At 40.1% G+C, this 24,580-nt stretch overlaps 2 protein-coding genes across 2 annotated transcripts in view; both read right to left on the bottom strand.

Moving 5' to 3' along the window:
- The window catches only part of lrpprc (leucine-rich pentatricopeptide repeat containing), a 70,623-nt gene extending 58,482 nt beyond the window's left edge, over positions 1-12,141 (bottom strand). Inside the window, exons 1-11 of the mRNA XM_044135594.1 lie at positions 11,919-12,141; positions 10,397-10,599; positions 10,132-10,254; positions 9,817-9,938; positions 9,486-9,544; positions 9,155-9,241; positions 8,936-9,062; positions 8,638-8,782; positions 7,549-7,700; positions 7,320-7,425; positions 7,125-7,232 (exon numbers count right to left, since the gene is read on the bottom strand). Of these exons, the coding sequence (XP_043991529.1) occupies positions 7,125-7,232; positions 7,320-7,425; positions 7,549-7,700; positions 8,638-8,782; positions 8,936-9,062; positions 9,155-9,241; positions 9,486-9,544; positions 9,817-9,938; positions 10,132-10,254; positions 10,397-10,599; positions 11,919-12,097 (1,411 nt within the window). The 5' untranslated portion in view covers positions 12,098-12,141. The remainder of the gene's footprint in view (positions 1-7,124; positions 7,233-7,319; positions 7,426-7,548; positions 7,701-8,637; positions 8,783-8,935; positions 9,063-9,154; positions 9,242-9,485; positions 9,545-9,816; positions 9,939-10,131; positions 10,255-10,396; positions 10,600-11,918) is intronic.
- Positions 12,142-13,397: 1,256 nt separating this feature from the next.
- On the bottom strand, positions 13,398-15,510 carry znhit2 (zinc finger, HIT-type containing 2). The gene is made up of 2 exons (XM_044135585.1): positions 15,375-15,510; positions 13,398-15,217 (listed from the first exon to the last, which is right to left on the bottom strand). The coding sequence occupies exon 2, from the start codon at positions 15,155-15,157 to the stop codon at positions 13,511-13,513; it is 1,647 nt and encodes a 548-aa protein (XP_043991520.1). The 5' UTR covers positions 15,158-15,217; positions 15,375-15,510; the 3' UTR covers positions 13,398-13,510.
- Between the last annotated feature and the right edge of the window lie 9,070 nt (positions 15,511-24,580).

Raw genomic sequence — 24,580 nt, 5'->3', positions numbered from 1 at the left:
AAACTTGATGCAAACGGCTAGGTCATGTAGTGGGAGCTAAACAGCACTAAAACAACACCTGCCCATAACCAGTGTACTTTAGCACTACACCCAAATAACGCGATTGTTCTTTTGTTTTTGTTTGCCTCAAAATCTGAGGTGGGTAAATATATAATTGGCCATAACAAAAAGTGCTTTCAATCATAATAACGACAAACTCTGGCTACTGATGTGGTTGGGATGTTTACTATTTCCTCTAGCACAGTTTCTTATTATTATATATTTATTTATTTAATATACGTAAATAAAAAAAAAAAAAAAACATGATTGCATGTAAATATTGTGCGCAAATTAATTGTAGCTGGTGTTCTGAAGTAGGTATTTGCTATAGATTTTTAATTTTAATAGCAGTGTTTGTGTTGCAGCGGTCTGATTTTACATAGTGGCAGATGCACATAAACAACAAAAAACTTTTAAATACTTTTTATCAACAAGAATGTTGTGATGAAATTTTAAACCTATATCAACAATCCCAAATCAAATACTTTTTAAATAATACACCAAGGATAATCAAGATGCTACAGTACATTATTTAATCACCCATACCACTGAATAATTTTTACTTTTCCGTTTAAAAAAAAAAAACAACAACAAAAACTGTATTATTTTGTAGTTTTTAATCTGAAATCTTTAATCTTCTCTGTACAAAACTGGTGTTTTCACTCAAGATTGTCATACAGTAAGGATTTACTGGCCCGTTTCTGCTTTCAAAAAAAAAAAAAAAAAAAAAAAGTAAAAACTTAACTTCATGCATTTTCACCTACAGCGGCTCTTTCATGTCTTGTAGTCAAATACTGACACGCACTTTTCTCTACTCACTCACGTTCCAGCCTGCAGCTGTGGACGTACTCCACACCCTTGACTGTTATAACGCTAATGGCTCCGTTGCCCTCCAAAACCAGGCTGCTTGGTAAACATGTGTGGGCATAGACACACCCTTGGCCTCAAATGGACTCTTGCACCCTGCTCTCCAGCAGAACCCTGAGGTCCTGCCCCAGGAAAGTTGGCCAAACCACCCCATGCATATGGAAACGCTGCTCAACACTCTGCGTTGTGTCTCGGAGCGTGCCCCGTCAAAGGCAGAGGCCTAAGAGCGCCAGGACACATGACCTCATGTTTGTGCTTTTTGGTGAAGGGTGGGTAAAACAGAAATACTAATGCAGCGTTAGCAATATTACTAATACCTCTTCATGTGCAGAAAACTATCCTTAAGTGCTTCCTCTAGTTCACACACAAGCTTATGTTGTATATATATATAGAGAGAGAGATGCTTGTGTTTGTGTGTTCACCTGTTAGGCTCTTTGCATCAATAAAAAATGAGTTCTGAGCTTTTACATGCCATTAAAACCTGCGGCTGGCCTGCATTATCCCAGGTAGAGGTACCTGAGCCACTTCATCCATTCAGACTTCTCTTGCCTTCATATCGCTCATTCATCCACTTCTCCCAGTGTCCATCTAGCCATCTTTCAAAAAAAGTAAACAAACAATTTCCCCCTTTCTTCTCAATGGAGGATCCCCATCCACTCTGCCATCCATCGCTTCATTCTTACCCCTCTCATCGCCTCCATCCGTCCTTTTTTGTGAACGGAGAGAGGGAGCACCTGCCATCTTCCTGAATAATCCATAATCAATTTCACGCTGAGCCAAACAGACAGAAAAACAAGTGAATGGAGAGCAAGAGGTTTAAATGCGGAAGCCGGACGTTCCTCACGTGCTTCTCGTCTTCCAGACATGAGCTTCCATGATCATCAGCACTTTTTCATTCACGCAATGAGAGCTTATGGAGTATTTTCTTTTTTTGCTCATCATGCCTTCAAGCAAGAAGCTTTTAACCTTTTGAACCCAAGTGTTTCTTTGCTCGGCTTTGAGTCCCAACATTTAAAGATTTAGAGGACATCTCTAATATTCTTTAAGATGAGTCATGTTACTTTTCATCTGGGGAAGAAATGGGGCCCACGATCAATTTCCAAACTATCCAAAGCAATAAATGTGTACAATATCTGGATTATGGAAAAAAATCTATACTCAAACTTTAGTTGTAGGAACTGCACCTTCATGTTACGGAAGGTTAACTACCCTATAAACTCCTTCCCAGGTGTATACAGAAGTAATTTGAAATTAAAGAGACTATGAATTAAGAAAAAAAGATTTGTTTAAAAAACTAAAAGTTAGGACAAATATTAAACTGTGGTTCCGTTAGAGGGATTCCCATGTGGAATAATCCTTGTGAAGGGTGAAAACAGTTTTTCACTGTTAAATGAAAAAAATTTATAAAAATAATTTGATAAACAAATGCAGTAAGGTTTGATTATGATTGTTGTTTTTTTCCTTCAGTTTGTCCAGAGACTTCTTGAAGATGTGTTTCAGAAAAACATACAGGAAGGACTCTGCTGACTGTTGGTGACAAAATAACTAAAGAATCATTTCTGCTATTTTCAGAATCGGTGAGGTGTTTAAAAGCAGCTTTGTGCTGGAAAGGATGTGGTCTACTCAGGCTGTGACAGAGCGAGAGAAAGCATAACTTCAAAAGAAAGGTTCAATGTATTTCAGAAGAAAAAGAAAAGCTATTTACTCGTCTGTGAACTTTTTACCTCTGTCCAAGAAGGAACATGATGGATCTGTTGTTACCATTACATCAAACGCTCTCCCCTTTATTTAAATTACCACTATTGTTTTCGCTGCTATCTGAGAAATTTCTAAACCGATTTTGGCACGGAGAAGAGCTGTGAAAACCAGAGACATCTCCAGAAAGACGTGACGTTCTAGTCGGGCAAGAAGTATCAAAGTAGTGAGTTAAGCATGGCAGTGGTCACAAGATATCACCATCAGCCTCGTGTCTCCAGGTTAACTGTCAGGGACGGGGAAGTGAGGACACACGAGAGGGAAGAGAAGAAGAGCGGAGTGAACCGGTGGCTGTCATCTCGTCCTGTCCTTGGACATGAGTACCTGTCACTTCCCCTTTCCTTTCTCCTCCAACACCATCTGTCCGGCCCATTTCTCTTCGCCTATGATTTACTCAAGGTAGACTTTGTTGCTAGAAGGCAAAAGCAGTTTGCGGGAAAAAAAAGAAGAAAAAAAAAGCAAAAGAGGAGAAATGACTTCCACGATAGTTGATTTGAGATAAAAAAAAGTGTGAAAAATGTTCAAGAAGAGCTCAGGTAAAGCAACTTCATGCTATTTTATTACAAGGTTTTCACCAGGAAGGAAAACAGACCAAACGAGGACTTTACCCAAAACATGCAAGGTGAGAGAGAGACCCTCTCTCCCTTTCTTTCACTGGCCCTGCTGTGTCACAACTTATAAGAGAACATCGTGTCACAAGGACTGACAAGCAGTGTCTAGCTGGCGGCAGGTGGCGAGAACGGCCGAGCATATGCTTTAGCTAAACCCACCAAATCCACACCTCATCAACATGTGAGGGGACTTTTCTCTCCCTCTTCCTCCCCCGCAAGATCCCCTCCCATTCCTCAGCTCAGGCCTCTCTGCCCGCTAGTGACACCTGTGGACAAAAAGTGACACGACGCTTAATATTTCATGGGCCATGCACAGTGGGGCGCGTAATCCAAAGTGAATTCCCTCAGAGCGCTTGCATTTACATGAAATCAAGTCACTCTGCATCAGTCACATCACCTGCACTGCCCTCCGAAAGTCATATCCACCCCCTCACACACACACACACACACACGCATGCACGCACACACACCCACCTCATGTAACCAATGAACGTGTGGGAGAAGAAGAAGGGGGGAGAGATGCTGCATTATTCATGAGGATTAAGGCAAACACTGTCGGAAACAAGCAAGTGTGAGCGAAAGAGAAGTTTCTCCACTTTCCTTTCTTTCTTCCTTCCTCCTTTCCACATGGCGATACGTAAATGGATGCTGTCCGACTGTGCGGTCAGAGCTCAAGTCTGTTGAGTTGCAGACGTTCGCACCGAGACGTCTCACCAGTCGGATTGGGAATAAGTCTCGACCACACGGAAGATTCAATTTGCCGCAGCGCAACACCGGCCTCGCCGGTTTTCGCCTGCCCTGCCAGCTTCAATGCCATCAACCGGCTGGCGAAATAGAGAGGAAAGAAAGTAAGGGAAAAAAAATATCCATCACTTATTAATTGCTTCAAAAACGCCCAAAGAGAGACCCCGAGCTCGGCAAACATGTAGCACTTAAAAACCAAACTGCTGCCGAGCGCAGTCAACAGAACGCGCCAGCTAATGAGTTGTGAGTCCTGACAAGTCTCAGGATGCCCGCTATCTGTGAACGAGATGATTTCTCATACCGGCCCAATTTCAGAAACGGCGCCAATGTGGAGGACTTCTCAACGTGGCTGGTTCTGAGAAACCTAAATTGTTTTGAAAATAATTTTAAGAAATTATTTTCATTTTGGTTTGGACTGTCAGTCCATGAAACCTCACTCATGTCTGTTCTTGTTAACATTAAAAAGCAAAAACAATTCTTTATTTGTTTTCAGCGCATTTATATTCAATAAACAGGAAGGAAATGTTGTCTAATATGTAGCAGAAATGTAGTTTTAGCACGCAGAGTTTGGAAACTAAAAAGGATCAAAGAGCAACCTGTAATGTGCCCCTCTCTGTCTGTCAGTCAGACAGAACTGTAGACAAGTAAAAAATTATAGTTTCATTTTAAATAGCTTTTTACACTTGGCTACTTACCCTCCTCCTTTGTTCAGTAACAACTACTACATTGAAGACTGTTGTTTTTCCTATGTAGCAGCTACTTCTGCTTGCGTATCAAAATAAATCAGTTTCTGACAGGAAAATGATTTATTACCTGTCAGAAAACGACAGGACCAGTGAGGTTGAAAATCTGGATCCTGGCCCCATACATGAAAAAACGTGCAGCAGAACTAATCTTTGGTTTCTGCTTGTAGGATTATTCTTTGACTTCACTTCAACTAGAAAGCAGCTTTAAAGTCTAATGGGAGGAGATCAAGAGAGACAAGCGTCAACCTCGGGCAACTAATCAAAATAACTTATTTATATCAATAGTCCAGAAACCGAGCAAAGAACTCACTGTATCCTGTGTGCAATCACAGTAAAGGATAGATAAAGACAAAAGAAATGAAGAAACCCACTGAAGAAAAACGCCTAACAGGACAGCTTAGGCTATCTTACCATGGCAAAGGTCAGCAGGTCATCCTTCAGAAGGACAACAACTCTAAAAATGCAACCAGAGCTAAAATGCTATGGTTAAGATTAAGGAAGGACTCACTTAAATACTATTCAAGTACTGAAATGGCCCAGTCCAAGTAGAAGCCTAAATGCATTAAAGGATATTTTTAGTTTAAAACCAAGTCTATCATGGAAAAGATTTTCTCTCTACTGGAGCTCCGTTAAATGCAAAATAAAAAAAAATTGTTGTGGTTTGTTGCTTTTATTCTTATACTTCTGCAAATGTGTTTCCAAAAAAAAAAAAAATGTTAAGGAAAATATAGAAGCAAGAAGAAAACTAATACTATTTAGTAGGGCCAAGCAACCAGACGCTTGCAACCAAAGAGTGACTGGACGTCAGGGAGAGTTGCAGAAACATGAAACTCATGTCTGAAAGCGCTTCCTGGGAGTCAAATTGGATGGAAATGGAAAGTTAGGATGTTTTCAAGAACTCCTCTAGAGAGGCCACAGTGTGTGTTAGCACGGAAGTGTTTGTGCATGCGTTTGTTTTAACTCCTGCTCTCGCCCTCTCACGCAGGGATCAGACCTCTTCGCCCCTCGACTTGCCCAGCCGGGTGAAATCTGTCCCAGCTGGTTCGCTCTCAAAGGTCATTAATATTTGAGCAAAAACTCCCCTTTAAAAGCTCTTTCTGGTACAGAAGATGTTATAATCCCCTCTACGCCCTCAGAAAATAAAAGAGCTTTTTTAAAAAAAAAAAAATTCAGATGCAGGAGTTTTTACTTTCTCTTAGGGCTTCGTCACATCGACAAACAATTTACACAAGAAGCTAAACGTAGCTTGATTTGGATAAGTCAAAGCACAACTGTGAGAAATAATAGCGGTCATTTAGGAAGACACAATTGTTCCCCTATATTGGAATGACTGACACAAACACCAAGGATTTGTCTCAGTTGGAGAAGTGATTTCTAAAAAGGTTACAGCCAAGAAGCTAGCACACAAAAATAAATTAACTGAGGGAAAACATCTCTTTATTGTACTTTTTTTTAATCTGAAAAAAGTACAAGAGGTTGATGAGTGACCTAAAAGCACTCATCGACATCATTTAATGTGTATTTTGAAATATCACAAACAGAAAGAGCTAGATTTGAAAATAATTTTCTCAGTTTTGGAAAAAAGTTGGAGGTTTGGTGGGTTTTGGCTAAAGTGCTAAAGGGAAGCTGGGAACATATTTGCTGAAGACGTTCTGACGTAACAAACATTTTCCTCTTCATTACAGCTCACAAAGTAACAGTGAACTTTTACTTTGTCATGGGCAACGTTCACATTTGATGTAATTACACTTTGCTTAGTCTAGTTAATTTGCTCCAAACAAATAATTAGTTTTTTTTTCTTGAGTTTTTTGTTTGTTTTTTTGCAAAATTTTAAAAAGTTTGCTCAAAATTTGCATGACGATTGAATGAAAACAAAGCTAATGTGCCATCATGGTGACAAGATCAAAACAGCCAAAAGTTAGAAAAAAAAACTAAATACGCCTTGCCTTCCTGATGCATCATCTATTTAAAGTAGTAATCTGACAGAATGAACAGGAAATCGGTTCTTTCATCTCTGAGTTACTGTTGACTTTATTTTCAAACACCTCCCTATACTAATATTAGCCAACTTTGAGTCTTCTTCTCGAAGTAAAACCTTCGACACTAAAGAGTGTTCTTGCTAGCGTGACCTAAAAGCACTCAGGTGTAATGTGATCACTGAAAAGCCTGAGCTGTTGACCAGCTGGTTACTAGTAAGGACGGATCAGGTGGAAAATGAGCCGATTCCAGTCGTAGCGAAATGTTCTGCTACAAATGTTATAACAGTGTCTTGAGCTCTCACTGTAAAACAACGGCGCCCTCTTTTTTAACAATAGACTGATGAGACGTTCTGAACTGTCTGTGTTTGCATGTGTGTTTGTACCAGCGACGTTGTTCTCCTTCAAAGGCTGAGTAAGAAGAGGCCAGAAGTAATGAGGCCTAACAGGCAAGTTCTGCTCCTTCAATGTCTTCATCAGCTCCAAAGACATCCCTGCAATAGACGAAAGCAGACAAAATTATTTGGTTTTCGGTAAAATACAAATTGGAGGTCATGAGAAGATTTAGTCGACTGATTTACCAAGTTTTTTGGCCTCTAGGGCGCACGAGAGAGTGAAGGTGAACGACGAGGTGTGAAGGTTCGACTCCTGCAGCTCTTTGCAGTAGCGGACAACCTTCTCCAGCGCCTGAAATGTTAGTCAAACGTAGCAGCTACATTACAGTTATGCTCATTATTTACAGTGGGTGGTAAACTGTGATCCGACAGAGTTTTTTTGACAGGATTAGGGGAAGTTTGAGTTCTGCTGTACCGTATCCATGTTCACGCAGTGTCTGAGGAAGAAGTTTCCGAGGTTGGACGAGTCATTGGTCTCTGACTGGAGAGTAGGGAATGTCTTCAGGAGGCTAAACGCTGTATCTTCATGTCCCTGGGTGATGAGGCTCAGACACAAGTTCATGGCATCTGGAAGGACATGAAGGAGGATATTTAGGCACAAAATTATTTTGCTAATTTTTATTTTTCCTATCCAATTTAGGAGCAAATATTTGATTAGTTTTCAGTCCATCTTAAATGCTGAATAGCAAAGTTCACTATGAATGAATGAAAGACACTTCCGCCTTGTGTAGGCTTTAAATAAGAAACATAGAAAATCCAAAAAAAGAAAAACAGGAAGGAGCGAGAGAAAACAGAAGAACAACATAATTTAGGGAAGTAACAAACAAAAAGTAAAGTAGGATAAAACGAAAAAGGAAGAAAATAAAGAGAGAAGAAAGCCAGGGTTTACACCAGTGTATTATATATAAGCCTGGCGGGCCACCCGACTTTACTTGTTCCCCCACCAGGCTAAGCATTGCTTATTTTTTTGCATTTTTCTTTTATGTTTGCATTTTTTAAGACTTTATAGTTTGTGTTCAAGTATTAATCTTCCAATTTTTAAAAAATACATAATTAACAAGTGATATTTTTACATTTCCTGTCAAGTTTAAACATTTTTTAACTCTAAAAGATGGCGGCCCACTGGATGAATGACTGCCCCAGCGCCCAACCACTGGGCTTAGCAAGTTTTCTGGGGGAACCATGAAAGCTAAGAAAGAATAGAGGAAGGAAAGCAATACGAAAGTAGCGAGAGGACAAATTCCAGATGACGAGACGGTGAATAAAGACTTGAAGTACAAATAATTTTTTCAGACTCCATTTTCTTAAGACCTGAAAAAGACTTGAAAATGTGTGTGAACTCAAAACATCAAAGACAAATTTAGATATCTATTAAAACTGAGATTTTATTAACTGAAGGTGAACAGCCAGTCTCTCCATGATCAGAACACATCAGCAGTATTTTTTTTCTGTTATTAGTGTTTGCTGCTGTCAGAAAACATGACATATATTTCTTTCCGTCTACCTGGTACGTAGCCCCTCTCGTGCCTTAGACGCTCAATCATTTCTGGTACGTGTTGCTGTTGTCCGGCTTTGGCCAAAGTTAAAATGACCTGCATGATGTCTCGATCCATCAGGCTGCAGTCTGCGCTCTCTGCCGCCTCCAGAGTCTGAAAAGGTTGGAGAGTAAAATGAGGGATGGGGAAAGAGAAACATGGAGGTGTTAACGTTGGAGAAAAGGTCAACCAGGGCAGATGGAAGATACAGGAACGCTTTAAAACGGAAGCCATGCTTATCAAACATTTATTACAATAAGCACAAACCTTCTTCATACTCTCCAGATCTCCCTCTTCACCATACGCGTTCAGCAGCGTCACGTATGTGTCAGGACTCGGCTCAACTCCCGCTCCCCGCATCACAGACAGGATGTTGGCAGCGCTCTCGATGTCGCTGCACAGCAATAAAAAAATGGGTTTTAAAAAAACAAAATGGCTTCAAAACAATCTATTCTTTATGAACAGATCAAAAGCTGTGAAACTCACCCGGCGCGAGAATGTCCTGTTATCAGAGAGCTGAAAACAGCTTCTGTGATGGGCAAATCTTTGCTCTTCATGAAACCCAAGATGGTGCTATGAATGAATGCAAGTAAACAAAATGGCTTCAGTTCTTTCAAAATAAAAGATTAGTAGCAAACTGATTGTATTCAGTTGCTAAAAACACTAAGGGAATTGACAAAACATTCTGCTGAGGTCAGGAATGACCAGCCTCAGAGTCCTATGAAAAGTTTTAATTAATCCAATTGTTTCTGGAAAACTTTTTCTTTTGTGCATCAACTGATCTGAAAGATTTTCTAAAACTACAAAACTTGCTCACCTGGCTCCCTCGATATCGCCATTCTGGCAGTAAGCTGCTATCAGTCTCTGATAGGTGACCTGTTTGTGGCAACAGATGAGTTTTATATCATCACTGCACAATAAAATACTGAAACAGCAGCATGCTATCAAAGAATCGAAATGTAAAATAAAATTAAGCAAAATTACAACAAGGAGAAAAGAAACTAAGCTCAATAATGTTTTACAAAAATACAGAGCAAAGACTAAAATGTTCCAATTGTAAAGTTCTTCTTAGAAATCAAGCCAATATAGTGTGTTTATCTACATAAAAAAAACAACAACATACTTGATTTACTCATTGCTGTACTTACTCTGTTTGGCTGGACGTTCGCTGTCTCCATTTTAGCCAGGAAGTCAGTGGGGGAGAACTTGAATTCATTCTGCAGATAAACCTTCAACAAGGCGTTGTAGTGACTAACGTCATACTGTGCACCTGGAGAAAATGTTCAGATGTTCAGATTCAGCACAATGTCAAAAAAAAAAAAAAAAAATAAAAAAAAAACTTCCATAAAAATGGTTTGAATAACTTAAGTATTCCTAAGTCCAATAAATGCTCATATGCTGGAGGTAAATTTGTCCTCAAATTTGCAGTGAATTCTCTAGCCACCTGAGGTTCATTTTCTTACCCAGCTCCTGCAGCTTACTCCACACTCGGTGTGCCAACTCGTTTCGCTCCTCCATCGGCACCTCAGGCAGCAAGGAGCCGCAGCTGCGCAGCAGCAGCAAGGCGTGATTACCGCTGGGATAGCCTGAATGCAGAGCGGCAAACAAAGTGCAGTTGGATGTAAACAAAAATCAAAAGGGGAAAAAATGTTCCAACATTTGTAGTTTAGCTTGTTGCGTGACACTGGTAATGGATAGTCCATACTTCTCTGAGATCTGCCCGCCTACCTGTCCTGCAGATATCATGGAAGATGCGCATCAGCAAGGTCTTAGTGATGCGTCCCGTCCTCCTCACTGAGCTGTCCAGTTTGGTCAGCGCCCAATCGAACTGCTGCGCCTGCTTGGACCGCACCGCCAGCCCGGCCTCGTCCTTCTGCTCTGTGGCCACGGCATAGCTGCGCACACACCCGGCTGTGTAAGGCCACACACACCTGAGGAGGATATGAGGTGAAGCGAAACAAAGAAAGAATTCAAGTTTTGTTTTTTTTTTCATCACACAACTAAAAGATCAGCTCAAGTTTTACTAGAGCTGCTAACATCTTTAAAACCATTGGCTGCTTTTGTATAGTTGAAGCAGCAGGTTGGTCCTCTGTGCAAAATTTGTGTCTTTTTTTTTTTCTCCTGACAAAATTTAGAGAAACTTCAGGAAAAAAAATTCCATATCATTTCCAAGGTCACCACCACAAAATCCAGTTATGGAGATTCTACACGATACATCAATGCAAAATATTGCAGAAGGCATTTTAATAGTTTCTACATATATATATATATATAAAAATAAAAATGAATTACACATTTGAATGAAGTCCTTACTATTTACATCTACCATTCTTTTTGGGAACGTGTCTCTATCATCTTAACAATATATCTCAAGCTCTGTCAGATCGAGGCTGGATGGAGAGAATATGAGAAGATCAATTTAATTCACTTTAGGTTGGTACTTTGACTGGGCCATCCATATGAATACACTTTGATACAAGCAGCATAAGTCTTGCTGCAAGGTGAACCTCCATCCAGGTCTCCTGTGTGTTGCAGCTTATTTTTCCTTGTGATTGTCCTGTTTTTATCTCCATCTATGTCCCCCACAGCTTCCCTTGCCCCTCAATAGAAAGCCGTCCCCACAGCATGATGCTGCCATCACCAATTGTGGGGACGGTGTGTTCAGATGTGCAGTGATAATTCTCCACCAAGCACAGTGGCTTGCAGTATGTGATTTTGTAAATGAGCTGTGACCTTGAAGGATGACAGTCATGCTAAAGTAGCATGTGGTCAACTGTTATAAATTATCCTAATACTAACTACCTGCAGGTTATTATTTAATTTAATATGATAAATTAAGAAACCAGATATAGTTAACTAGTAATTTACAAAAGACTGGCTGCTACAGCAACACACCGTAGATGAGTTAGCCTCATGCTAAAAGCTAACATGCTACAGAAAAAGCGGTTAGTCTTTTATAATATTAAGAACCACGACGGCTCTTATGCCAAGCTAAAGAGGGAATGTATATGTGCTGTCTCAGTGTTACGAAATGTCTAATGTTGCATAAAAATGGAGGCATGTTTACTGAGAAATACAACAAAAGCTAATTGCGAATGTTAAACTGCTTCCATTACAACGACACGTTTTAAGGTTTAACATGTAAAGGTTTTGGCTACTTTGTTCCTGGCATTTTATTGCGTCTTTGTCATTGAACCCCAATGACATCCCTGCTCCACGCGTGGGTCCCAGCTAAGCTGCAGTAACATACCTGCTCACGCTGTCAGAAACACGACCCAGCTGTCTGGAGCAGACGCCGGTACTTCTGCCGACTGGAACCCCGCTGTACAAGCGACTGAGCGGCGCCCCGCTCCTCCTGCTCCCGGGGATCTGGAGCAAACCTGAAGGAGAAAACCTAAGTAACCGGGCTGATCTCAAGAGCGCAGCCATGTTTTCTGTCGCAACGTGAAGGAACTTCCTCACCACGTGACAATAGTCTTATGGAAGAATCTCGCGAGAGTACCAACCAGGCTGTCTCGTTCTCTTTTCCTTAGTAAGGCATATATATGGCTATCACAAATAACAACCTATATGACAAAATAAAGTAAGTTTTCAGTATCATACAAAAATGGTCAAATGTACTTAAAAAGCTTTTAAAATATAATGTTTTTATGGTTCATAAAAACAATGTTTCCTTCTCAAATTGTCCTTTTCTCAGAATAATTAAGGTTGTTCATTAAAAATAAGATTTTAATGGTAAAAAGCAGAAGGAAGACACCTTTCACACCCACAAGTATAAAAATAACATTTGATAAAATCCAGGTGTTAGTAGTATAAGGCACATCCCCCTTCTTATAGGTGAGGATCTGCTAGTTGTAATATAGGCATTTTAAAAAAACATTTTCAACTAACTGAAAACACAGATTACATGAAATATATTATAGCAGTTTGAAGAAAATGCAACATGGACCATAAAGGCAAGAAAAAAAAAAAACAAAGCAACAAAGCAAGGAAAATTTAGAGGTTGAAAGAAATTCAACTGTGCAAGACAGCAGTCTTTTAAACATAAAGATGTTAACTTTACTTCACAGTTTATTATGTGAATAATTCCAGAAGTTTTACAAGACGCATTTTATTTCAACGATAAAACATGGTAACGATGGTTTAGAATTAGAGAAACTTCAGGACAATTGCCCTGTAAAATACTGTTTGTAGATGAAAACTTTCCAAAAAGACTAACATTTGGAAAACATTAAAAAAATGTAGCTTTAGTCCCCATTAATCTAAATTTTATTCACATAACAGCATTATGTTATTGTCGGTGTATTATTCTGCATAAAAATTGATTACTCCAATCATTGTATCTTTGTTTTTGATTTCTTGAAGCATTTTTTCACCCTCAGCATCTCAATTAATTCCAGAGTGAGATTGTGAGGATTGACCCGGTACATGTCCAGTCATGATTTTTTTCCTCGCTAAATTAATCCAATTTATACCAGTTTATTAATCAGTTGTATTATCTGCTCAGTCAGCTACAGTCTTCAAAACAAGCAAATAGTAAACAATGATAAGTAGGGATCCTTTTCTTTCCCCCACATGACTATCTTTGGAAATATTTCTGAAAAGACTAATTAAAATTTTCTTGTAATCTAGGGAGAAGCAATATGTGGGGGAGGGCCTGGAGATTATCAATAGAACTGGAAACATAAGAAAAAGTCCCTTCCTGAAACTGTCTTAATCAACAAAAACGACACATTAAACAAAATTTATTGGTGAAAAATGAACAGACCAGTCCAGATTATAATTATCACGTTTTATGTAACCATAACTTCTTTGGACAAACGCATACATATACATGTATTTTTAGCTCAGCTCCTCAATGAGCTTAATTCTTTTCCTCTTTTCTTTCTTCAAATTCTCCTCAATTGCAGTCTTGGCCTTCTCCATGCCACTTCTCACGCTCTCTCTTTTACCGTGTTCACTCCACAGCTCGACAGCAAGTCTGCGAACCTGCTGGACGTTGTCCTTCACCCAGGCTTGAAAGAATTCACACTTCTTATTTGCCTGGAAGTACTTCTGCCTCCTCGACCCTTCCTCTCCCTCCTTGGATAGCTTCCCCCTGGCTTTAGAGAGCATCCTACGCAGTTGGCTCAAGGCTGCCAGGGAGTAACCTGAGGCGTCTCGTCTGTCTCTGCCTGTCATGATGTGAGCCACGGCCTCCGCTGCTCTGGCCGGAGCCAGAGGATCCTCCCTGTCGAGGTAGCCGCCACGCAGGACGAGAGCCTCTCCGCACTCCAAGGCCTCCTGGACAGAGTTGAACACCTTCCCCGAGCTCAGAGCCTCAGACAGAGAGAGAGTCATATCACAGAACTCCAACATCAGGGAATCTGTGTCACCGTTAAACAGCGACAGGGAAAAGGCATAGCCGTAAAGGGCATTTACTAAGCTGTAGCAAACCAGAGGAGATGGATTTGCACATAAGGAGCTCAGCTTTGGGATATTTGCAGAGATTGAGGGAACTTTTACGTCAACTGAGCTTCCTTTACTTTTTCCTCCTTGAATCTTTTTCTCATCCTCTTCTTGCGATATCTTGACTTGATCATTGTGACCCTTCTCCTGCTTGTTCACATCTTCCTGTAGCACCTGGATGAGAGGCCTGCCGTTCTCCTCGTGCTCCTCCCACCAGGGCTTCCACAGAGGGACCACCCCGCTGAGGTCTCCCTGCTTCAAAAGACCCACAAACTTCTCCTGCTCCTCCTTGCTGAGAAGTTCCCACAGCTCCTCCTCTGAGAGCTCGTTGATGTCCAGCCCCGACAGTCGCTCGGCCAAGTCCAGCTCCCCCTCTGTACCGTCAGCAGTCGCCTCTGCTCCTCCTATCTCCTCGAGTTTTCCCATAATGGCCTCCATCTCTGGTGCGTTCTCCCCTCCAGACTGCTGAAGCTCTGCCAACCTGGACAGGAGCTCCATAACCTGAACCTTCTCAACCGCTTCTTCCTCATCTTCTCCCACCATGTCTGCTTCTTTTAGTAAACTCTCCATCCCTCCATGCGTCGTGTCGGCTTTCTGCCTCAGTCCCAGCAGAATCTCCTGCATCTTTCTCTTACCCTCTGCTTCTGTTTTCCCCATGTCTTTCAGCTCCTGCAGGACAGATTCCTTGTAAAACTCCTCGGAGCAGGCGGAGTGGTCCGGGCTCCGGTAACAGGACAAGCCGCAGTACTGGAGATTACAACGTGGACAGGTGTAGTTAGAGGGTTTCCGTTCACACAGCATGCACACTGCCCTGCTTATCCTGGCGTTAGACTCGTCCTCTGAAATCTTTTCGTCTTGGTTCTTGGCTGGAGAAAGAAACTCTCCTTTCCCAGCTCCTCTGGACGGAAGCACGACCCCATCCCTGGCCATAGCCTCTGTCTCGGGGTCCAGGTCGGTCCACACCTCTTCCTCCTTTGAAGAGATGTCTGTCAGGAGGCTCCTCACTGACGGAGGAAGGCTCCGTCTAATTACTGGATTCATAAGGAGGAGAACTGTGCCGAAGTAAGGCGATAAGAGCGCCGCGTCCCAAACCGGATAAACCTAGCAACATAAAAACAACACAGACGTGTAAGTGACGTTTCGTGTATTGACCGGAGTAACAGAGGAAGTTCGGTTCTAAGGACCGAATGTCTGAGGAACAATTCCGGTATTATGTCTAAATATAAAACTAAATACAACAGGAAAAATGTTGACTTACTTTTCTTCTGTGTCTTCACAAAACCCAACGTTTGACGTTTGCGGTCCTAAATAAACCGTCACGTCGCTGTTTGATGACGTATGCGCTTCTCAACCTCAGGCGTGACACCTTAGTGGCGGTCGCAACATAATCTCTCAGGGTCCCCAGAGATTTGGAAAAAATAAAAAGTCAAGCCTCAAAAAGAGGGAAAAATATTCCCTACCCAGGCATTTTATGACTCCAGTGGGCATATTCTATGATTATTAAACATTCAGATGGTGCTCTTTAAAATCAAGACTGGAATAACAATGGTCACAATTTCTGATGACTGTTATTTATTTAAAAATTTTACTTGCTGTATCTGATTTTAATTTACTAATTGCTAGAGGTTACATTGGATTAAAAAAGAAATGGAAAAAAAACTTTTCTTCCAGGAGTGCAGTGTGCATTATCTTCTAAGGATAAGTAAGTATGAGCAGTGGAAGCATTTCTGGATTTTGTTCCCACATTACAAACATACTCTACTTTAAATTGGTCTATCACATAAAAATAAAATAATAATAATAATAATAATAATAAAAAAAATCAAATTTAATATTTTTTAATGTTTGTAACATAAACGCGTGAATGCGAAACAGTATGTATGTAGGTAGATCATTCATAAAGTGATGTGTATTCTGTGTGACAAACAATATTTGATAAGACATAAGACATAGGCTCGCAGACTTCAGGATAAATCTTACACAAATACAACACAGGTTCTCTGTTTCATTCTTTGCTCATTTTTTTCATTTAAGTGTTGACAAAACACTACTTTACCCCTTGGAGTTTGAAAGTCCTTTTTTACAAGAGGATTATTCACAGCTTATATTTAAATATATTACTAATAATAAAACATTCCTTTCAAGATGGTCTTTTACTGTACTGATAAGGTCAAAAACACAACTTTGGGTCCACAGAGATCAAAACCACTAAAGGATTAGGAGACAGTGTCGATCCTTGGAAGCAAATTAAAATTCCTGCATAGCAAAAAAGAGAAAACGTTGTGCATGTTTGTGTATTCCTGTGTCCCCAGAGCGTCCATGTCTCCTGTAGGGCTGTTTGCTATGAGGTTATTGTCTCCTGTAGGGGGTCAAGCATGGTAAAGGTCAGGCAGGTGGGGAGTTGTCAGATGGCCGTCCACCCCTCGCTGGGCCGAGGGCCTCTCGTGCCGACCGTAGGAGCCCGTGGGGGAGAGAGGAAGGAGAGTGGGTGTCTGAAGACGACGTGTGCCATGCTGTCTTGGCCCCGCCCCTGGCAGCCAGACCAGCAGTCCAGGGTGGGCAGCTGCCAACTCTGATCTACCTTCTCTTTCCCTGGCATGCCCTCTGACATAGCTGGACTCCAACACCAGATACATGAGCTTTCTCACTGACTGCTCACATGATACATAATAAAATCTTGTTAATATTAGCAGAGCATGCTATAATGTTTTCCCCTCTCTGCATGAGAGCATACTCAACACATTTTGTTATGTGAGCTAAGTAAATTAGCTTCTACAAATTACATATTGTAGAAGACACACTGGAACTATCCAGGTTTTTTGCATTTTAATACATAATACAATATTAATGGTTACTTGATCACAATTAGAAAACTATTAGCCTTTCGAAACCAATACTAAGCGTATTAATGTCTAAAACAGGAACAATGCTATGTATAATATTTATATTCTTTACCATGTTACAAACAGCCACATCAATGTATTTTATTGGAATTATAAATGACAAACTAAACCAGTTAGTGCAGAGCCGAACAAGATGGCTATTAATGTTAATTCAATATTTGGAAGTGTGACCAACACGGATTAATTTTTTTTCACATGGAACAAGTTTGTTTGGTTTATTTTGCCAAACAAATTCAAATAATTTGAAAACTACTTTTTGTGTTAACTTTTTTTGGCTGGTACTTAAATTAGGTTGATTATGTGAAACATTTGGGTGTGACAAAAGCGAAAATGAGAATTCTGTCAGAGTGAATACTTTTTTATGCTACCGTCCAAAACAGAAAAGAAATCACATATAACATGAGGATTGTAAACCTATTTTAAGGGATGCAACTGGAGCAGCACTGTGCACTGCAACATAAGAACTGAAACAACAACAACAGACCAGCGATATAAGAAATCCCTGCTGAAAAGAAAAACTTATTTTCCTAAAAGTTGACACTAAACGAGCCAAATCCCAAAGTCTAAAATTCAAAGCAGTACTCACAAAGATCAATGCATCAGCGCATGTACACACACACACATACGCACGCACGCACACACACACACACACACACCAACGCAGTCATGTCCTGCTGTCTGCCACCAGCTGATAGGTGACAGGGAACAGCCTTTGCCTTTTGGGCATGTCCAGCCTTGGCATGTCTGCAGCTGGAGATGTCTGCAATATAACAGCAGGGTGTGTGTGTGTGTGTGTGTGTGTGGGTGTGTGCGTGTGTGTTTGGGGGCTGGGGGGATTGTGCATGTGTGTGTGTGCAGTAAGACAAAGCAGACCTGTGATATGTTGATGTTCACAGTGTTGTCATCCATCAGCCCAAAAGGATCTGGCATTTTGAGACCCTGTAAAGCAGAATTTCTATTTGTCTTTGTGTGCTGCTGGACGGTCCTGCCTCTATAATGTCCACTCTGCATGGAAGAAATTACAACCAAGTTTTTTCTGCAATAATAATTTAAGTAGACAAAAAATGTTTTCAAAATTTTTTTTTTCTTTAGAAAGGATTCCACATATTCTGTAGAAACAAAAAAATAATAAATAAATGGAGAGGGTAGAAAAGTTAATCTGTTTCATTCTTTGTAAATATAAAAAAAAATTACAAAAGCATTCACACCCTTTCAATTATTTTACATTTTCACAAAATTCAACATATTTTACTAGTATTTTATGAAATAAACCAACATAAAGTAGACCATGACTGCAAATTTCTTTAGCTGGGACATTGAAGCTGGTTAGAGTTGATAGGAAAATGGACAGATGGAGATATAAGGGGGGCATTTAAAGAAAACTTTTGCAAAAGACTTGAGACTCGGGCCTAATATAAGGCTTTTGACAATGGTCTAGTCAAAGAATTGAGAGTCTGTGGAAAGACTAAAATGATTTTCACAGATACTTTCTGTCCTGTCTGAATTTGCTGGAAGAGTGTCAAAGGTCTTCCAGCTGCATCCCATCATCACCAGTTCAGATACTGGAAGACTTTAGGCATAATGACACCAGTATGAAGGTTTAGTCTGTAAAAATGTGGTTCAGCATGTCAATTTCTACTTTACAATTATTAATTACTTTGTGTTGTTCTATCTCACAAAATCCCAAACAAATACTGTGAAATTACTGTGAAATCGGTTGTTGGAGCATGACAAAATGCAAGATAAGATAAGTCAATCACTGTTAACTCTGCTAAGGACATGAATCAATGTATAGAGTTTGTTATTTTTCTTTAAAAATTTCAAAAGTGTAAAAGAAATTGGAAATGGGAAAAAAATAATAAAAAATGTCAGTCATACAATATGACTGAGTGCATGTGAATCAACCGCCTCACACTTTCTTCTATCCTTTCATCCTCTTTTCATCTTTCCTCGTTTTTTCATTTTCCTTTCTCGTCTACTTTTATTTATTTTTTTTTTTTTATGAATGAAGTCCAGACACGTAGGTATAAAAGCATCAATGTACCGCTTCAAATATTTATCTCTGGTATCCTTCATTGTTACCCACTCACAGGAAAGGCATCACTCCTCCTCCTCTTGTCTCGCTCTCCTTCAGCTGACCCACCTTTTCCAGATCACTCGGTCCACACAAGCTCCCAACCTTTCCGGCTGCAGCCGATGGAGCCGCCACTCTCTGAGTGTGTGGTTGTGCTGAGTGCAGTGCGCCGTGTGATGTGGTAAAACACAGGTAGACGGAGCGGTATCCTCTCCGTGGCTTAAAGTGGCTGTTGACAGTCGTGACAGAAACAAGCAGGAAGTCGGGGGGAAAAAGAAACCTCACACCACTCTACAAGTCAACCTTTTCTCTGTTTCTTTTGTCCAGCAAAGGAAATAAGGGGTCCTCCATAGCACACTGAATTGCCACACTGGCAATTCAGTGTATTATCTGTCTTGTGCTTTACACCAGCAATTTGTGCACTGTCGTTTTCGAGCTTCTGAGTCTATGTTATTGTGCTCAGACTTGAAAGTCAGTCAAGTTACCTCTTGATGGATTTTGTTTTCCTAAAAACTGTTTGTATCTTTCTGATAGTTGTTGACAATTTTCTTTTTTTTTTTTCTTTAAAAAAAAAGATCCGTCTTCTCTGTAAAGTGTCGACTTGTTCAATCAATCCAAATTGTAAAGGATTGTGAAAAAGTGTTAGTTGTAACTGAAATAATCTGTCAGTGGAACAAGAACTCATCAAATATTAAGGAATTATATACTTAAATCCAGCCCCCAATTCTTTCTCAAAAGTATTAAAAATGATTTTGTCTTATATAATTTGTATCAAGATATTTGAATCGTGTGAATCTAGACCAAAAATACTTGTTATGTCTTTGTGTTTTTGCAGTGTTCAGATCTTCCTTCTACTTTCATCTTAGAATTGTGAACTATTTTGGTGCTTAATGAAATACTTTGAGGTACATGGTTTGAAGGATGTGAACATATCTTTTTATGTTTTACACGCTGCATTTGATCATAATTTATTTTTGTGAAACATAATGAGTAATAATAACTATTATTATTATTATTATTATTATTATAAAAATAAATCCTGATGAGATGCAAGCCAAACTGTTTTGCAGGGGGAAAAAAAGAAAGAAAACTGAGTAAATAAAACTGAAGTCAAACAAAAACAAAAATATTTCCACAGACATAAATGCAAGTGAAGGTTTTTGGCTGTGTTGAGCTGGCTGCATTAATGTCTCACTTTCAGAACTTCTTCTTCTCTGTGTCTTTCATGTCTTCAGGAGAAAAGCCCTCGGTGAGATTTTCATGATTTTTTTTCTTCTCTCTCCCCCGTCTCCATCACATCATTCCCACAGGAGCAAACCTGAGACCGACTGTATCCAGGTGTATCACCAGCCTCCATCGGTCTAACCTCCAGCTCCACGTTCGTCCGTCCCCAGGAGAGGGAGCAGAGGATCAAGGAAAGGGGAAAGAGTAGAGGAAGGAACATAGAAGCGAAGGAAAGAAGTGCGTCTGGGTCCCACAGGATTGTTCTCTGTCTGTCTGAATCAGGAAGTGAGAATGTGACGACAGGACTGAGCAGGCATCCTTTCAGTGTGTGTGTGTGTGTGTGTGTGTGTGTGTGTGTGTGTGGACCTTGTTGAGGCGAGGTGTCATATTTGTGAAGACCACAGCTTCACGCTAGTGGCAACCAGGGATGACACTCTAAATCACTGAAATGCCAGAAACGACTGTGCTGTGATATGTCATGTGTTTTGTGTGATTTTTTAGCCTTTTGGGACACTTGATCGAGATTGATACCACTTTTAGAGTCTGGAAGTGAAAATGTTATCTGGGATGTCCCCTTAGACTGAAAACAGAGAGAAACATAGAGGGTGATGCCTCATCCAGATTCTGGTTGGCTGCTCACAGCCTGTGGTACTGTGCAACATTTTAAAAAATCCCTAATTTATTTATATATGTCTTATAAGGAGCCTTTTTTATTGTATGAATCCTTAGTAAATAGCTACCTAGGCTTTGTGAAGTTTGTCTTTTGCATCTTTGTGTTGCCCTCCAATGGACTTACGACTTATCCAGGTGTACTTAACTTCTCTACAGTTCAAGATGACTTTTTAAAACCGCAGAGGCCTCAATGATTGGAAGTGAAGTATGAATAAATAAGGTAATTTGCTAGTGTTGGTTTGGACCCAGTTTGCGCTCAGAGCCACCATAAAATTAAAAAGATGTCCAAAACAAGGATGTGTTTTGTTCTGAATTGACATAATACAGTGCAACACCATCATTTTTTTGTTCGTTTTACTTGTGCTTCACTGAAATTCGTACATCTGCACAAAATGATGAAACAAAGTGCCTAAGTTTAGTCTGTTTTCTCAATAGGTGCACACATGTATAAAAATAAGATTTATCTGTGCGAATAAATAACACAGAGAGAAATCTCGCTGTCTCATCCCATATCCAGCCACGTAAAAGTGGACAAACTCATTGCCAGCCTTCCCCTCCTTCAGTCAAAACAACACACAGCCGCTGTCTCTTTTTGTTCGTCAGCTTCTACATAACCTCCATCTTCGACTCTCTTCTTCACGGGGTGTGAGTCATGAAGAACCGTCCAGCAGACGAACAAGATAACTGCTCCTTGTGATCAGACGGTACACACTCGCTCTTGCACGCTGACACTGAAATAGTCACATCATTATATCCGTATTAGCAGGGGAGGGGGGGGGGGGGGGGAGAAAACCTTCACGCTTCAACACTTATAAGCCTTTTGGTGCATGCCCTCTGCACTGTCCCAAATGTGTTCCAGTTCCTTTCCTGGACGCCGCTGTACTATTGTGTCTGGATGAATGAATGAATGAATGAATGAATGAATAAATGAAAATATTTTATCGAGATACATATGCTTGTCACCTATTTCATTTTCTTTTATTTTAATCTGTTTTGACAGTTCAAAAACTTCCATCATATTTTCATTCCACTTCACAACCATGCCATATACCGTTTGGGTCTATCCCAGGAAAAATGCTGCACAAAGCACAAAGATGGCATTTACAAAGTCCTGGGAATACATTATTGAACTCTGATTGTTCAAAAGTTCAAATACGGAGACAAACACATAAAGTCGGCGTACCCGCCTGTCGAACATGCATGTTCACCTCAGGCAAGTGACGGCGACACAACGGAGGAAGTTCTGAGAGGGGAGAGGAGAGCACTTGGCATTTTGGGCACACACATAATCACACACACTTACTGTGTTGGGGTTAGCTGGAAAAGGTTGTGTGTTAGTGTGTTTGACAGTCCTACGATGGTTGCTGTGATGTTGACATTAGTGGACCAGGACACATCACCTCTGCTTTGGGAAAAGGCCGACGGTGACTCTCCCCCCGAGCACAGCAAGCGGTTCTCTGTGTGGAGTTTTACTACAGATTTATTGTCTTTGATAAAAGAAAAAAAACCATAACAGTATTATTTAAACTCTTTTTACGACTATCTTTCCAGTTTATGAACAATTAGAGGTTGCAATTTTCAAATATTCCTCTATTTACCTTAAGTGTGGATCTTAAAAAACATGCTTAAATAAGAAAAGCCAGGGAATTTTTAATGAGTGTTTGATTTCTGTTAAAGGTGCAATTTATTATAATCAATCGGCCTACTTCGAAATAAGAATTTTCTTTAACTGCTAGATGACGTTTTAGTTTATAATTAAAACAAAAACGACTTTAAAATGTACTAACAAAATCAGTTCAATTCTAATCAATCACTAAGATAAATTTACACATCCGCTTCATAATCATAGTTCAAAAAAGAAAACAAAAACTTAAGTGTTTTTGATTAAGGCATAAAACGTCAGTGAGATAGTAATAAACATCTCAATTGTATTCAAGCAAGGTTGAATATTACGCATTTCCTTTGGAGCCTCAGTTGAGATGTTCGGTTCATTGGCTACAACTACCTCAGGCTTAAGAAGTTTAGCTTGCTAGCATGTTTAGCTGCAGCATTACCAGTATCGCTAACACAGTTAAGATAAAGAAAAAAAATGTTACTAAGATAGTTATGAACATTTTTAATCTATTCTGGCACAATGGGATGTAAACCTCTTCCCTGACAACCTCAGCTAAGATGTATGGTGTACTATTTAGTAACGACAGCCTCTAAAGCTAAGAATACCTTCTTGCTAGCAAATTTAGCATTGGCTGTATTGCTAATGTAGTTGAAGTTGGATTTAAATTAAATTAGATTGGATTTAAATTCTTGTTCCTAGGCAGAATCTGTCTCAATCACAAGTCTACTGACATTTCTAAGCATTTTCAGTCACAACAGCACATGAACACCATATATAACAGCTAAAAGATCCGTCTTTTTAGCTGTTATTGCTGAAGGTGAATGATTAATGGTTAGCTGAACAAACATCTTGGCTTAGCAAATTTTAATCCGTTTCTATATTTAACTATTCTCATAATGTGTGGGCACCAAAACAAACAACGAACGTGGGTTGAATTTAAAAATTTTGAACATGCTAGCCACAAGCTAATACAGCTGATTTAAAATATAAATACTTCTAACAACTAATCAATGCTCTGCTGGGAAGTTTTACTTCTGCTGTATTTTTATCATGTCGACTCAGGAAAAGTAGGTGAGTGAATGTAGACAGTGAGATGCCAACAACAAGGCGTCTAAATGAATAATGCAACTCAGATGTCAAGAAAATGTCTGTTGGAGGACGCTTGGATGCTCTTGGCCATGCCATGTAATCGTTGCAGCAGAGGAAACACAATACGCAGCAAAATAATGAGGAAAATTCTTAGCGGTCGTCTTATTTTTGTATGCAATTGTCTGTATTTCCCATCTGTGCACGCCTCAGATGCGTTTGTATCCGCACATATGCATGATGTCTCTTATGTGGTGTGGAATGTCAGGCACGTCTCATCACATTAAGGAACAGGGAGGAGAGAGCTGCCCAGCCTCGTCGCTCCAGCAAAGGCAATCCTGCAACACTTCAGCTGCAGCAACACCCAACTAGACCATTCACCATTGTCGCAAAAAGGGCCTGAGCCACACCTATGGGCAAAAATAAATAAATAAATAAAAATGACCTGAGGGCCAGAAGTGGCTGCTGAAGAATCTTCGCTTGTCCTTTAAACACAGACACAAACAGAACAATAGAGTGGACATGGAGAAAAAAAAAAGACATTGCTTCTTTTTTCTATAAATGCTGAGGAAACTACAAAACAAAGTCTAAATGTAGTTGTTCAGCAACTAGCAAGAAGGTCCGAAGTTTGAATTCCAGCTTGGGGACTTTCTGCATGGAGAATTGATGTTTTCTCTGTGCCTTGGTTCTTCTCTGGATCCTCAAGTTTCCACCCAGAGTCCAAAAGCAGGACTTTTAGGTTAATTGGCCTCTCTACATTGTCTTCAAGTGTGTGTGGGCGTGCATGTGTGGTTATTTGTAGAGTTTTGTCTGTGTTGGCCTGCGATGGATGTCCAGAATGTACACTGCCTCTCGCTAAATAACCGGTGGAGTCAAGCAAAGTAAGGGAA

The sequence above is a fragment of the Gambusia affinis genome, linkage group LG13 (genome assembly GCF_019740435.1).
Source record: "Gambusia affinis linkage group LG13, SWU_Gaff_1.0, whole genome shotgun sequence".
Classification (NCBI taxonomy): Eukaryota; Metazoa; Chordata; class Actinopteri; order Cyprinodontiformes; family Poeciliidae; genus Gambusia; species Gambusia affinis.
This window is presented reverse-complemented; position numbering and strand designations above follow the sequence as displayed.

Coding starts and splice junctions, on each gene's coding strand:
- znhit2 (XM_044135585.1), bottom strand. CDS start 15,157: ATGAATCCAGTAATTAGACGGAGCCTTCCTCCGTCAGTGAGGAGCCTC.